The 14,552-nt window shown below is 49.1% G+C and overlaps 1 protein-coding gene across 1 annotated transcript in view; it reads right to left on the bottom strand.

Annotated features, from left to right (window-relative positions):
• Window positions 1–14,552, bottom strand: part of LOC119229659 (plexin-A2-like) — a 38,946-nt gene that overhangs the window by 17,791 nt on the left and 6,603 nt on the right. Inside the window, exons 3-12 of the mRNA XM_062563889.1 lie at window positions 13,111–13,235; window positions 11,498–11,729; window positions 9,442–9,565; window positions 8,337–8,490; window positions 7,848–7,944; window positions 5,516–5,630; window positions 3,951–4,151; window positions 3,206–3,302; window positions 2,214–2,413; window positions 655–806 (exon numbers count right to left, since the gene is read on the bottom strand). Coding sequence (XP_062419873.1) covers window positions 655–806; window positions 2,214–2,413; window positions 3,206–3,302; window positions 3,951–4,151; window positions 5,516–5,630; window positions 7,848–7,944; window positions 8,337–8,490; window positions 9,442–9,565; window positions 11,498–11,729; window positions 13,111–13,235 — 1,497 coding nt within the window. The remainder of the gene's footprint in view (window positions 1–654; window positions 807–2,213; window positions 2,414–3,205; window positions 3,303–3,950; window positions 4,152–5,515; window positions 5,631–7,847; window positions 7,945–8,336; window positions 8,491–9,441; window positions 9,566–11,497; window positions 11,730–13,110; window positions 13,236–14,552) is intronic.

Raw genomic sequence — 14,552 nt, forward strand, 5'->3', positions numbered from 1 at the left:
CCATGACAACATAGGGGGTTTCTTCAATAAATCAGTATTGCCTGTCAGGTCAATAAGATAAAGTGTCCCATGAATAAGTCATTATAGCAACTGACCCCTTGCTGAAATTAATAGGCGTAACACTTGTAGTGCCATGTGTGAATGGCCCCGCTGCAATAAGAGCACAATTCATAGGACCTATGAATCGTCCTTGCCCATCCCTTCCATTCATACATCACAGGAGTTTTCCAATTTTCGGCTGGCACGTCCCTTCCATTTTTCTTTTTTTTTTTTTTTTTCAAGGATATAAATAAAGTCCCTGCAGCCTGAAGCCAATCGCATTACATGGCTGTGAGAGAAACACATGGCTAACATATTGTCCCTCCAGTCAGCGGCATGCGGCGCATTTCAATTACAGCTGCGCCGACAGCCTCATAACGACACAAAGACGGTCTCTTCCTTTGGCTCTGACTGCACCAGAGCAACGCAAAGCCCCCCCCCCCCCCCCCCCCCTCCCCCCTCCACACCATCCTACAACCCGGAGCCGGGCTTCAGCCTGCTCACAGTGAGGAAGAATAGTGTGGGAGAGGAAAAAGAGACATTTTATTTTCCGTGCTGCATGCTTGTGTACGGTACAGTGTGGGGGGGGGGGGGAGGGGGAAGGCTCTCTCTTACTGTTCTGCAGTGATGTATCCTTCCTCCTGAGGGACGCACTGCACACCCGCCACCTCCACGTTGCCCTCCAGCTCAGAGAAGGACAGACCCAGGTTGAGGCCCTGGATGGTGACCAGCGTGCCCCCCTCCTGAGGCCCCGCCACCGGACTCACCTGCACAGGAAGGAGCGTAGACCGTATTTCAGAGGTGACATCATCGGTTTGGAGCGAGTTCTGCGTCCTTGCCGTTGCCAATCTTGCTTGTTTTTTTTCTTGCATCCAGCAGTGAAGCAGACGGTGGAGCCGAGTGCAACCGAATGCTGAATTCCGACATTATTTAGGTGACCAAAAATGATTATTAACTGTCATGATTTATTAGCCCACTGACTCGGTGGTACCTGTCGATCAGAAAGTGGTCCCGCCCTAAAGCCTAACCTGCTTCCTTGTTTATTTCCTCCTAATAGGAGCATCATTTACTAAGTGAACATCGGGCCTGAGACCACAAACTCATGTTTACAATGTTTGCAGAGGGAATATCTAACATAACCAAAGATTTGACCTTCACCCTCAAGAGGCATACTGCTTAAAGGACACCTGAACAACAACCAGCACAACCTAGGAGTGCTGATTCAAACGCAACATTCAAGATCCTTCAAGGATCTCTGTTACTGCATGACCTGAATGACTGAGAATCCCCCCCCCCTTCCCCCGCTGGGTAATCTCTATGTAAACATTAACTAGATTTACCGTAATTCCCATACTGACAGTTTTTTTTTTTTTTTTAAAGCTTTGAATCCACCATAATTCCAAACAAACTTTCCTGATTAATGCAGTGAATAACCAAACCCTGAGAAAGCGACTGAAAGCGTCTCATGGGGGGGGGGGGGGGAACCCTGGGACCCGCGGAGCAGAACCGGAGCCACTCTCCCTGCTCTCCAGCAGCTCCTTCACAAACGCTCACAATGTGACGGGGACATCAAAGGCTCTTTTGAAGTGGAGGAGGCCTGCATCTCCGTGTCTGACCCACTGCGCCTCGTTCAGGGGAACGAGCGGGAGTTTGTGACACAAAGGCTCCATCGCCCCCCCCCACCCCCCCCCCCCACCTAAGCAGACTGAATCCCTTTTAGCGGTCGAGCACTTAAGGTGTTCGGCTGGCGTGGGATAGGAATGCGAGATGGACTCGAGTAAACGGGCCACTCGGACGGGACGTTGGAAGTTGGTCACAGTTTGTCGTCGATATTGACACAGGAATATCCAGTGAGTATGTAGATATTATAATATGTAGATCATGGTTGATCCAACGTTTATGGGCACTTGGCTTTTCTTGGAGGATTTTAGCCCCCAAAGTCTTCTAGAAAATGAAAGTAGCGTAAGAAAACATGTGAATCTGCTGGTAGAGTTTCAGCGACTTCAACAAACCTTTCTGTGTCTCATCTACGCTTTGAATTGATCTTTCTCTAAATGTGAACCAAAACCACAGAATCGAGACGCTCCGGGCATCCGCATGGTCACATGATCACAGTACGATCGGCGAGATCCAACCAACGACCTGGCGCTGAAAGCACCGTCCGCTCCACTGACCTCGGTGATCCGCGGGTTGGTGCACTTGGCGTTCCTGCTGGACAGGTCCAGCCAGCGGCTGGCGTAGGGGGAGACGGGAGGACAGTGCTGCCTCATGGTGCATCGGCCCTCGCCGCCGCACCAGCCGCACTGGAACTTCCTCTCCGCCCGCAGACACATGCCACAGCTGTCCCGCTGGGCGCTGCACTTGTAGAGGTGCACTGTGGGGCGGGGGGGGAGGGCGGGACGAAAGCAGAGGACATCTGGTCAGGCATAGAGTGTCAATGTGGATGATTTGAAGAGCACTGCCGCTATGAATGGCTTGTAAATCAAATGTCAGCCATAGAATGTGCTCTAAAAGCTCCACCGGGAAGTGGTGTGACGATTCGATTGAGTCGAACCGGTTCACACATTCTCAAACGGGTGTTTACACTCAATTCCAGAAGAAATATCTGCCTACAACCTCAGAGAGACAATTTGAGAATTCACTTAAATTCATAAAAAAAAGCATGTTTGTTTATATTCCTTCTTCCATGTATTAAGGGAAAATATGGCGAGGTAATCCAATAAACCTGTTCTTTGAAGTCTGTCTCCTACATCCTCTTTCCTGTAAGTAGCCCGTGTTTATGCCCATATAAAGTAACTTGCCTGCATAATGACAAGGCCTCTTAAAATTCATGGCCATCCCTTTGTGCATCCTTGGCAACGGGGATGCAGTTAACGCACAACCCACAGCGCAAACTGACAAACACCTCTTCTTGTGCGATGATGGAGAGGAAACCAAGAGCCGCCGCGAGAGCTAAACCGAGCGAATGTGAAGATTCACCCCCCCCACCCCACCACACCCCCCCCCGGCAACCCAGTGATGGTTTTTGATAACACTCGCTTGCTATTGTGAAGTTTCTCCCAAGGCCCTTTCGGAAGCCTTGAATTGGTCTCTATGACCCATCTATCCCCAGCGGATTGAGTGCTTTATACTTCTATGGCCTGGCAGTGATGGATTGCGGAGGCACCTTTAATCTTCTCGGGATTGTCGATGATGAAATTGCCGTTCCATACGATGGAGAGGTCCACTGCCAGGTCACTGATCTTCCCACCCTCGTACAAGTACTGAAAAGAAAAGTCAGAGAGGGAGGGAGAGTGCGTTAAGTGGAGAGAGAGAGAGACAGAGAGAGAGAGTCAAAGTGAGACAGAGGATACAATGAAAAAGAAACAAGTTAGAGTGCAGGAAAATGAGAGAATAAAAGGGCAAGAGAGGCTTTTAGCCATGGTTGTCTGCTCCCCTCCTCTTTGACATGTAGGGACGCAAACCCAGGCTGGAGTGACCAATCATCCGCATCTGGGGAAAATGGCCTTTTCATACACTGTCACAGATCGGCAGGATAGGATTTGCATCGAAATTTAGCCTTTGATTTACATCGTGGAACAGAATTCTCCCGTATTCATCCCAAACCTGCGACTTTCTGTCGGCCCCGAGATCAGCCACCCAGGCAACATGCGGCTTACGAGACGTTGATTTCACCTTTTTCACTTTAGCCTAACACTTCTTTCCTCCTTTCCCTCCCCGCTAGTCTCCCTTCCCTTTAAAAATGCCTCGCACCTTTCTCTCGCTTTCCCTCTCCTCAACCCCCCCCCCCCCCTCAGTATGCTCAAGGCGTCAGGCAGGCATGCGCCGATGTGCCCCATGCACCGTGCCTACGCAGCATCCAAGCTGTCGGCCGCGACGCTCCCACCGAGGGAGGGGTTTGAGGTCATTACCGAGCTGTTCTGGCACTGCACGCTGGTGCTGTTGAAGCGCAGCGCCGTGACGCGGTGGACGGCGCCCTGCACGTGCACCACGCACTCGTAGCCCCGCTGGCCCGACTGCGGCTGCGGGAGGTTCCGGGCCCTGAGCGTGATGGGTCGGACCTCGCCGGCCGGGAGGAGGATTTCCCCGGAGTGAAGGAGCTGAGGGCAGTCCTGTGGGGAGAGCACACAAACACACATAGATGGAGTGTTCACAGGGTACTTCCCCTCCGGAAGAGAATCGAGGCCTCCTTCCACAGTTTCTGGGTGTCTATTGTTGGTGTGGATCTCTCTATCAATGCGTATCTGTATCACTACACACTCACCGGCCACCTTGCTACCAAAAGCTTGGACCCCCTTTTTACCTGCAGAACGGCCCATATTCTTGGTGGCAAACTGGGAACATTCCTCAGAGATATTGACGCGATGGCCAGATTTGTCTGCTGCACATCTATGAGGTGACATCCCAAAGGAGCTCTATGGGATGTAGATGCGGTGACTGGAGGCCATTGGAGTACAGTGAACTCAACGTCATGGTCAAGAAACCAGTTTTTCATGATGTGAGCTTTGTAACACGGTGCATTATCCTGCTGGAGGTAGCCATCAGAAGATGGTACACTGGTCATAAAGGGATGGACGGGTCAGCAACAGCACTCAGGTAGGCTGCGGCATTTAAACAATGCTCAGTTCTGAATGTCACAGATGAAATGGAGACTCATCAGAAGAGGCAATGTAGTCTCATTGTGGTGAATTGTAGTCTCCTGTTGTTCTGCTGCTGTAGCCCGTCTTCTTCATGGTTCCATGTGTTGTGGGTTCTGTATTCCTTGGTTGGAACGAGCAGGTTATTTGAGTTACTGTCTGCCTGTTCTCCTCTGACCTCTCACATCAACAATTACATTTTTCTCCTCTTGAGACTCTAGGATTCTCTGTGAACCCTAGAGATGGTTGTGCGTGGAAATTCCGTTTCTGACATGATCAGACCACCACGTCTGGCTTCAACAACCAAATCTAAAGTCACTTAAATCTCCTCTTTTCCCTGTTCTGATGCCAGCCATGTGATTGGCTGATTAGCAATTTGCATAAACAAGCAATTGAACAGGTGTATAAAGATGCATCCATATGCCACACATTTCATCACAGTTCACTGTAAGACTATGTATTCATTTTTTTCCATTGTAATTCTAATTACATTGTTAGCCCCATTCAGCAAAGCTTGGACAGTAGCAATGAGGCTCTGGGAATAACAATGACAGTCATTTAGTCTTCCACTTGGATCCAGGCCTCAGCCAGTGGAGGATGGATTGCATGTGTCCTCTGGGTACATGCATGGTACTTGTACACCTTGAACCATCAGCATGTGGAGCCTCCCACTTATCTGCTGATTCTCTTCACAGACGTTCATATTTGCAGAACCATGAACCCTAATGTTTGGACTCGAAGGTGTCACACAGGAACAGATAAACGGTGCTCCCGAAGGCTACGTGCTAGCCAGCTAATGACACCGCAACCCTCTTTGTGTTAGCCGCAGTTCTCGTTACCTCTGAGGCGTTGACTCTGCCCTCCTGGAAAGAACAGCTGCTGGGGTCGTGGGTGCACAGGTTACGGTATTTACACCAGTGGCAGCGAAAAGTGCTGTTTACACAGGACAGACACCTGCAGGGACAAAGGAAGGCATTACTACGTGTAGTACGTGCACAATCTTCACAATTGAGTTGTCCTGCCTTTTCTTATATCTAATATTTAACACGGATTCACTCATCACCCACATCTTCCTCTCCCGGGTGAAGATGATTGAAAAGAGGAGACTGATGAAGGATTACAGCTTTCTTCACGTCGGGGCGTTTTACCGAAAGATCAGATGTCCCCGTTTTCTATGCAGACAGCAATGAATGGTGGTCTTTTTGTCAGGGATGACAGTAAGTGACCTCAGGTGTAAGAACTTGGCAGGAGAGTCCTTGTCTCTTAAAGCCCACTTCATCAGTTTAAAGTCAAAAAGATGTACGGAGCCTGCAGGGTCCTTGTAATGTGCTTTTTATTTCACTTTTTCGTTTTACAGACCCCTGCTTTATATATATATATATATTTTAAATGGTACATTTCACCTGTCCAACTGCTGCTTGTACACAAAATGTGGAATGAAATGTGAGCGCGGCTTATGCAACGGGTGGAATTCGGCCGCGTCTTTGGCTCGGACTTGGCAGCCGGCAGTCAGTTCGTGGATTACGTCGGGCTGAACCCTGTCAAACAGAATTTAATCTCATTTCATGCAGCAAACCGGGAGCCGATTGGGAAACAAAAAAAACCGAGGACTGAGAGGTGAGGCGACGCCAGAAAGAGAGATGGGTGATTCACAGCTGTCGATATACCAAACAGAGCTGGAAATTGAACATATCCTCTTTTCCTGTGGGGGGGGGGGGGGGGGGGTGGGGGTCAACGCTGGCTTTGCTGTGTGCAGAGAAATGGATCCGTGCTCACGCTCTCCTGAAATGTTCCATGTAGATGTAGCCACAAAGAAACCACCATCAGCAGCCAGCTACAAATGCCAATAAATGGAGTGCGGCACCATTACATTTTGATATTAATTAGCTGCCCAAGGCCAGCGTGGACATATAAATCTGTGTGTGTGTGTGTGTGTGTGTGAGAAAGGCATTTGGGTATTAATAGAACTGGACTGGCAGGGGGCTGCAAACACCGGATAATTAATTATGGAGGTTGATGTGATGCCGAGGTGGTGCTGGCAGTCGGGGAGGTGGAGTGTATTCGGTCTGAAATATTAATCACAGGAGTTCACGGGGTCAGCCGGCAGCTAATGGAGGCCGTATTGGCGCGGTGGGGATGTGATGAGCTTCCCACTGTTTCTCTCTAATGGCCTCGTGCGCGACTATTAAAGCATTCGTGTCGCAGTCAAAGGGAGTTTTGTATAGGTTGCGTGTTCATCCACCGTGGGCTAATTTCCAAGGTTTCGGGCTGTGAGCGCGACATCAATCAAGACGTTTCCTCCTCGCGTGAACTCGTTGGGCATCAGCCGCATTCCACATTCTGCGCACCTGGTGGAGGGCGTTTCACCGTGCAGCGAAGTGTGTGTGAACAGCTGTCAGCTGAAACCTCTGTTTCAGGAGTTATTGCTTCCCCTTTCTCTGGCTCTCCCCCGTCCGATGTGGACAAAAATGTCAAAAAAGAAAAGTCTTTGGAAGTTGTAAAGTTGCTGGTTCGCAGACACCTTTTTAAAGCTGACAAATGCTGCTAATTGGCATCCTAATAAGACCCACCTCCTGTAGCAGGGCTTGTAATTGCTATTCCGCTATACAGCTGACATTAGCATAAAGGCCCAAAGTCAAAGCAGAGAAATTGATATTGGCGAGACAAAACAGACGAGTATTTGAAATCAAGCGCTCGTTAATTTACATTATTTTATCCACCTTCAAGGCCATCAAAGACTAAAAGATCTCCGCTCAAACAAATGTCAGGCCGGGACACCCGGGACCACCAGAAAGGACCGTGTGGGATCCGGCTGGTGAAACTCCAGTAAAACACCGGACCTATTTTTAAAGGTATCACATGTACCTGCTTTCGCTATAAAAACAGTAAACATCCCAGTTTCTTTTAGTTCAAAGCAACGGACAGAGAGACTAGTTATTTGTAATTAAAGCTTCAAGCAATAAGCCACACACACACACACACAAACTGGCAGTTTGAGCAAAGTCAAAGCAAAGCGGGCCGGGGGATCGTGTTGATCTGAATGGAACCCGACGGATGAATTAAACACTGGGGTTGTCCAACGGGCCGATCGTAAGCATCAGTACATCCTGGCACTAAGTGGAGCAGTGCTCCTCCGCCTATTGAACCAGTCGAAGATGCGGGAGGACTCACGTCTGATGGGTGCTGCAGTTGAAAAACTTCACCTCTGTGCTGGCGACCATCTGACCCGTCTCCTTTGAGCTCAGACGAAGCTCTACGCCGGCCCAGTCTGAGAGAGAGAGAGAGAGAGAGAGAGAGAGAGAGAGAGAGAGAGAGAACACAATGAGTGGAAGGATGGAGAGGGAATTAAAATGATGAGAGAGAGAGAAAGAGAGAGGAAAAGGAAGGGTGAAAGAAGAAAAACAATGTGCCAAAAGAGGAGGTCAAAATGAAAGAGGAAACGTTAATTCTTTTATCGCACTTGTGTAAAGAGCCACCTGGTGGGCGTCTGGCTGCTGTGAGAAAACCTTCAGTCAGAAACTTCAATTGGAGGATTACTGTATATGCTCTGAGGAAATCCTGCTGCTCCTTGGTGCTTAGGAAGCTCCTTGGATAAACAAAAAATGCAAGTTGGTCGGCCTAAATGGGAAGCTGTTCTTTCCTGGGGGGTTTGACGCTCACCTTGTCCTTCCGGTATCCGGGGGACCTCCTTCCCAGCCGGCGACAGGCACATGACCCTGTTCCCGTTGACGTGACCGTCCACTCGGGCCTGCCGCCCAAAAGAGCAGGTGATTCCAGCGGAGAGGTCCGGAACGTTGTTCACCTCCAGCAGGAGCTTCAGAGAACAGCAGAGGGCAAATTGACTGGACCGAGCTTAAGACTCGTCAGGCGCACTGGTGCACGCCGAGACCATGCTAACGGACAGTGCTAACGGGGGCCCGGCAATTTGGGTGGTGGACCTTTTGGACAAAGGTAAGAGTAATGCGCTTTCATGCATAATACAGCCCTGGGCTGCGTCCAAGGATAACCACATCCGCACTTCTTAAACTCCCTAATTAACACGTTCATAAGGCTGTCCAAGGCCGGCCCGTAAAAACAACTAAAATTGACGCAAGCTATTGCCCCCGGCCTTCGACCCGACCCTGGGCTGAAGAGGAGATGATTGCTACTGGCCAAGCAATCCCAAACACCCCCCCCCCCCCCCCCTTTTGGGTAAACCGACTCGTTTTTTAGACTTTCCGTTTCAGTGCGGAATGAAATAACGACACACGCAGGAGTCAAGGTAGTGGAAGTGTCAGGCCATGAGCTAATCTAATTGGCTTTTGGCTCCGGCAGCACATTTAACACAGCGATACGAGGGCGGAATTAATCATCAAATGAACCAGCAAATAAGTCAAACTACTCCCTTAAAATAATCCTCGGCACTAACTCGGCTCCACTCCTCTGTGCTCTTGGCTACGGCACAAAAACAACAGTTGAATTAAGCTTTTAGGTAATGCAATCAACCTTCTGGCAGATGACATCGTAAACAACCCCCATCACTCCCCCCCCCCCTCTAGCATTTGTCTCTCATCCCACAGTACATGTATTAAAGCCACAATAAATAGATCTGGTGTCCTGCAAAGAGAGAACCACCCTCTCTCTCTCTCTCTCTCTCTCTCTCACATCTAATCTTCTCTGCCAGGCTTTATACCCGCTGTACACGGGGGGGGGGGGCTGCTGGACGAGGCTACTCTCACTGATTGCCCGTGAACAGCGCGAGCGGCGGAATGGGAGGCGGACTCACGGGGACGCCGTGCGCTGACACGGCGATGCTGTCCGGGTGAGCGATGACCTTCACGCAGCGGTCGATGTCGGTGGCGAAACGGAAGGCCTCCTCTGCCCTCGGACACCGGTCCCTCCTGGAGCACCTGTGGAGCAAGGAAGACTCGTTATTAAATATTGACCAGTTTCACCTGGTTCCAGTAAGTGGCCATTGTTCATGCGTCATGTGCAACGATTCGCCAGGATCGTCCATCGGCCACAAACAGACGTTCCTCCTCCAAACAGCTCTGAGGCCCGTCAGCATGCGCCGCGCCACAGTGCCGCATGTGGACCGCACGTCCCTGATCATGGCTCGGTCAGACGGTTCCCTCCGCGTTCTCGTTGCGCTCATCTGCAGAGCACGTTTCGCCCGAGTGCTAACGGTTAAGAACAAAGCTTTCGGCTACTGAATCCCAACTGGCAATTAAAAGTGAGAAGCTGAAAGGGTGCGACCTCAGAATAATCTCGTAAGCGAGAATTAGGCCACATTTAAAGTTACGGTAAGGGATGGAAAGAATTTCCCGAAACTTTGAATAATTAGTCCAGTTGTAGAGACGGGGATTTGTTGTCGGTTGAATGGATGCAGATGTCTGCGAAGGAGGGATTGTGGGGGTTCGGTCCCTGCAGGCTCAGATAGTAACGTGCATTAAAAAGAACACGAATCTCTCCGCCGCAGCGTTGAAATCGTAATGGGAAATTCAGATAGCGCTTTGGCTGAACACCACCGTCTCTGTTCTTTTAACAGGGTAATGCGCACAGCGAGGGGAGATGGCGCTTAATACGCTCTCAGATGCCGCCGAGGGGGGCGGCGTCTCCCGAGAGAGCTCAAAGAGCGCCGGGGCCCTCGCCCGTAATTACAACACAACGAGGAGGCGGCGGCGGCGGGGACAGCTGCTGCGGGGCGGACGGTCACCTTCTGACCGCTCATCGACTGAGGGGAGGGAGAAAAAGAAAAGAGGGACACCTTTCATCTCCAAATGTCTTTCATCGTCTTTTATTCCGTCGCTTTTGTTTGTTGCATTTTTTTGTCCGATGGAGCCGTTTGTTCCCTTCACACACCCCCCCCCCCCCAAATCCCCCCCCCTAACCCCACCTCCCCCAAAAAAAAAAACCTCAAACACACTGTCAGATAAGTGCCACGGGTGGGAAAGTGAAATGGTGAAAGAGAGCCACATGAAAGTCTTTGAGGGTCATTCAGAGGCTGTAAAAAAAAAAAAAAAGACCCCAATCAGGATTTATTGGACAGAAAAATAAAGTGGGCTCATTTTGCAATGTGAGGGATCATGATTCACTTTGCGTTACTTGAGGGAGAAGCAGCCTCTCTGCTCACTAATAAGTAAATGGCTGTAATTCAAATAAACAGCGTAATGGGACTTTCAGACAAAGTCAGCACTCAAAGGGGGGGAGGGGGATTTTAATGAGGTAATTTGGATTAAGACAAAACCGTTTTTTGTTTTTTTTCTCCATCTCGCTTCACTGACAATTTGATAAGAGCGAGAAGCTGCAATTTAAATAATGGCGATCATGGCGGAGACGTCGCTGGCTGACGTCACGTGATCCGACGGGCGGGTGAATCCCAGCCGAGGTCAGCGACCTACGCCGCCGCAGTTTTAGGAAACACAGCGTTTTAATCTCCCGAATCCCCTTTTCTTCACGTCGAGGTATTATGCGAGCTAACCTGGGGGGGTCAGATAATTAAGATGGAGATAAGCCTGCTCCGTCAGGTCCAGAATGTTTCCCGGGTACAGTTTGTACATCTGCTGCCAATGACGGGCTAATCCCTCCCCCCCAAAGACTATCACATGTCCAGTTGCTGCTGTGGTGAATAGCTCTATTTCAGAACGATCCCCCCCCCCCCCTTGGCCTCCTGCTCGGTGCCGCCAGCTGTTGGTGTCTCTGTTCTACCAAACTGCCCTCATCACATGACCACGTGCTTTTTTCGTATCCTTCCACGAGCTGTTGGATCGACACGGCGGTCCCGCCGGTCTTGGCGACTCGGCGGTGGTGGGATGCGTGCGTGCGCGCGCGTGTGGACTCACGTGTTGTGCAGGACACACCAGCCGCAGTGGGGGTCGCCGGAGCTCAGGCACTCGGCACAGGTGGCGTACTGCTCACACGCCTCCACGGGGACCCGGGCCACCTGAAAACAGGACGGAACAGCCGGGAGGGTCCGACATTCAGGAGAGATACACTGATGCGTTTTTCTTTTTGTTAACAGACGCAAAAACGTATTGAGATTTGCAATAAAAAATGACACGATTCCATGAATTACTGTTATGTATCAATCCAGAGCCTTTCGGCTGCGTAGCCTTCGCGCTGAAATCAAACTTCGAACCTTTAAAGAATAAAGCAGCAAGAACAAATCAGGGCTGCGGGAGATAAACCTTTAACCACAGAGAAGCAACAGGGCCCCCCCCCACTGTCCCCGGGAGGCAATGGAAGTGGAAACAGCGGGCCAGATCTGGTGCCTCCACGCGGTGCTCAACACGGCGCCGCTGAGCTAGCGATCAGCAGCTAACGGTGGCGTCAAAGGAAACAGCGCTGAGTGTTTTATGAAGCGAGGAGCAACGTGACATCATATCTGCATTCGGTTTGCTGCGTTTGACGAAAAACCGCAGCTTGAAAAAGAAGAATTGAATGTGAATGATTTAGAAAAATGGCCTATTGTGTGACAGAAGTCACCCCCCCCCCCCCTCCAAAGAGAATGCCTGCTATGGACCAGAAATAAAGTCAATGGCATGCAACCACGACTATTAAGCCCTTGTGATGAGGAGGACCAAAGTCCATTTCATCATGTTGTTCAATCGGGCACATGGAAAACTCATCAGTGGCCACATAGTTGTTTTTCTTTTTCAAAACATCCAGCATTGTGGTTTTTACCAGCAGACATTTTGTTCCTCAGATGTCAGAAAGCCGGATGGAATGACACCGCGGCTACTTTTATTAAACTTTTCATTGAAACGTTTGATGAAGGGTGATATTGCTCCTCTGAAGCTTGTGGACCTCTGCAGGGCTTTTATTACACTGGAGTAAATGTATGAATGTGAAGCAATCATATACAGATATTCTTATATGTAGAAACACTTGATGATGTTCAAAAAGCAAAGACACGAAACACATCTATAACTTCCAGATAAAGATATAATATCATAATATATATATATATATATATATATAAATATATACATCATATCTGAAATCTCCCGGCCCACATTTTAGGGTTACGCTGCATGTACAAGCAAAGCGAGATATCGTTCATCTGACAGGCTGACAGACGCCTCGCTGTCGACCCTAAATGCGTGACGACCGCCACCTTCCCTCAGCCGCAGCTTCAAGGTCTTGGGCGGAAGATGCGAGCAGCTTCCCCCATGTAAGCAATCACAAATGAGGAGTGGATTATGGATTAGAGCGTCTCCGGTGCTCCTGATAGCGTAAGTGGGTGCTCTCTCAGGTCTGCGTTGGCAAAATGGATTATCTGCTGCTCCCAATGAAATAACTTTCTCTCTTTTTTACCCCCCCCAGCAGTTCAGAACCCGATAGGTGCATTCCATTAGCAAAATGATTTCACAGCACAAGCGGGGCTGAGCCTCTGAGTCTCTTGTGTGTACGACGCAGTGGGAATAATCCGCGAATTGGACTGGTCTGAACTGACAAAGTTGGTCTGTGACCTTTGCGGGGTCGGAGCTATGGATCTTCTGCTTTCTGCTGGAGCTCTCGCTGCTGCACGAGTTGACGTCCAGAGGACCTGACCTGGACGGGGAAGGCACCGTGCGGAATCTGAATCAGATCATTAGACCAGACCCTGAGTTCAATGTTCACGAGGTCTAAAAAGCACGGAGCCGGCAGCATGGACATCAGTAAGATTACACTTCTGTTCTGTAATATCAAATATTATTTGCTCACACGTATAATACATAATAATAAATATGATACACTGGAGTTGATCTGGATATTTCCTGATGACCTTTCTGGTCAAATTAAATCTATATAAGACACACTTTCCTTATGAGGTGTAATGGACACGCGATGTGCTTTTATCTTCTTCCTACAATCAATCCTACTTAAGCAGTTTAAGGTCAATGTGCTGTTGCATGTCTTCATAAATCATTCATGATCAGTACCATTCTTCTATCTGGTTCTCCATGAGATCGTTTCTCCAGGAGAAACCCATGAAGCTTCAGTCCTTCTGCTCCTCGAATGTTTGGAATCTTTCTGCGCCGGCAGGTCACATGACCTCGTCCTCTCTCCCACTTCGGGGAAATACAAAATCCTCATCTTTTCACAACATCTGTTGTGCCCCCACCCTAATGCTCAATGTTATCATCTTTTTCAGCTCGCTATCGCTTTAAACACTTTCATCCGGATTAGCAGGAAGTTTATGGATGCCGTCAGATGAGCATCCAGGCTTTCAGACCTGCACAACTCTCATTCTACTTCACCAGGCCGACTGTGGGCAATCCACAGCAATCACTCCATACGGGTCAGGGGGTTATATGGTTCATATATTTATATATAGTTTGTATGCATACAGTGAGAACTGTTTGTTGTTGTTGTTTTTTCAATCATCGGTGTAAATACAGCAGCTGGACGTCGTTGCAGGTCCCCTTTGACTCTCTCAAAGTGAAGTGCCGCACAGCAAACACAAATTGGACTGAGGCTCATCTGGTCCACGTTCATTATTATTGTCATTATTAACAGTAATCTACCAGAACAAACCTCCCAACAGCAACCAGTGTTAAAAAAACAAAAAACACCTGAACAACATCTGCTCGGAGGAATGGAGCTCGTCAGAACTAATGAACAGGCGAGCCGTTTAAATGGTGCTGATCATCTGTAATACAATGCAAACTGTTTATAGCGATGGATCAAAATGAGAAGAGGAAGAAAAACAAACTATTTAACAGATGATGCATTTCGATTAATCTGTTCATGTACCGTATTATGAAACAGTCAATCAAAGCCAGTGAGTCCGTCTCATTGCTTTATAGCCATGTAACGCACAAACAAATGTATCCTGCAGAAGAAATAATGAAAATAGTCCATTTGAAAACTACCATCGTCTTATAGCGATCAATTTGAGCCGGACAGATGTGT

The sequence above is a fragment of the Pungitius pungitius genome, chromosome 8 (assembly GCF_949316345.1).
Source record: "Pungitius pungitius chromosome 8, fPunPun2.1, whole genome shotgun sequence".
Lineage (NCBI taxonomy): Eukaryota > Metazoa > Chordata > Actinopteri > Perciformes > Gasterosteidae > Pungitius > Pungitius pungitius.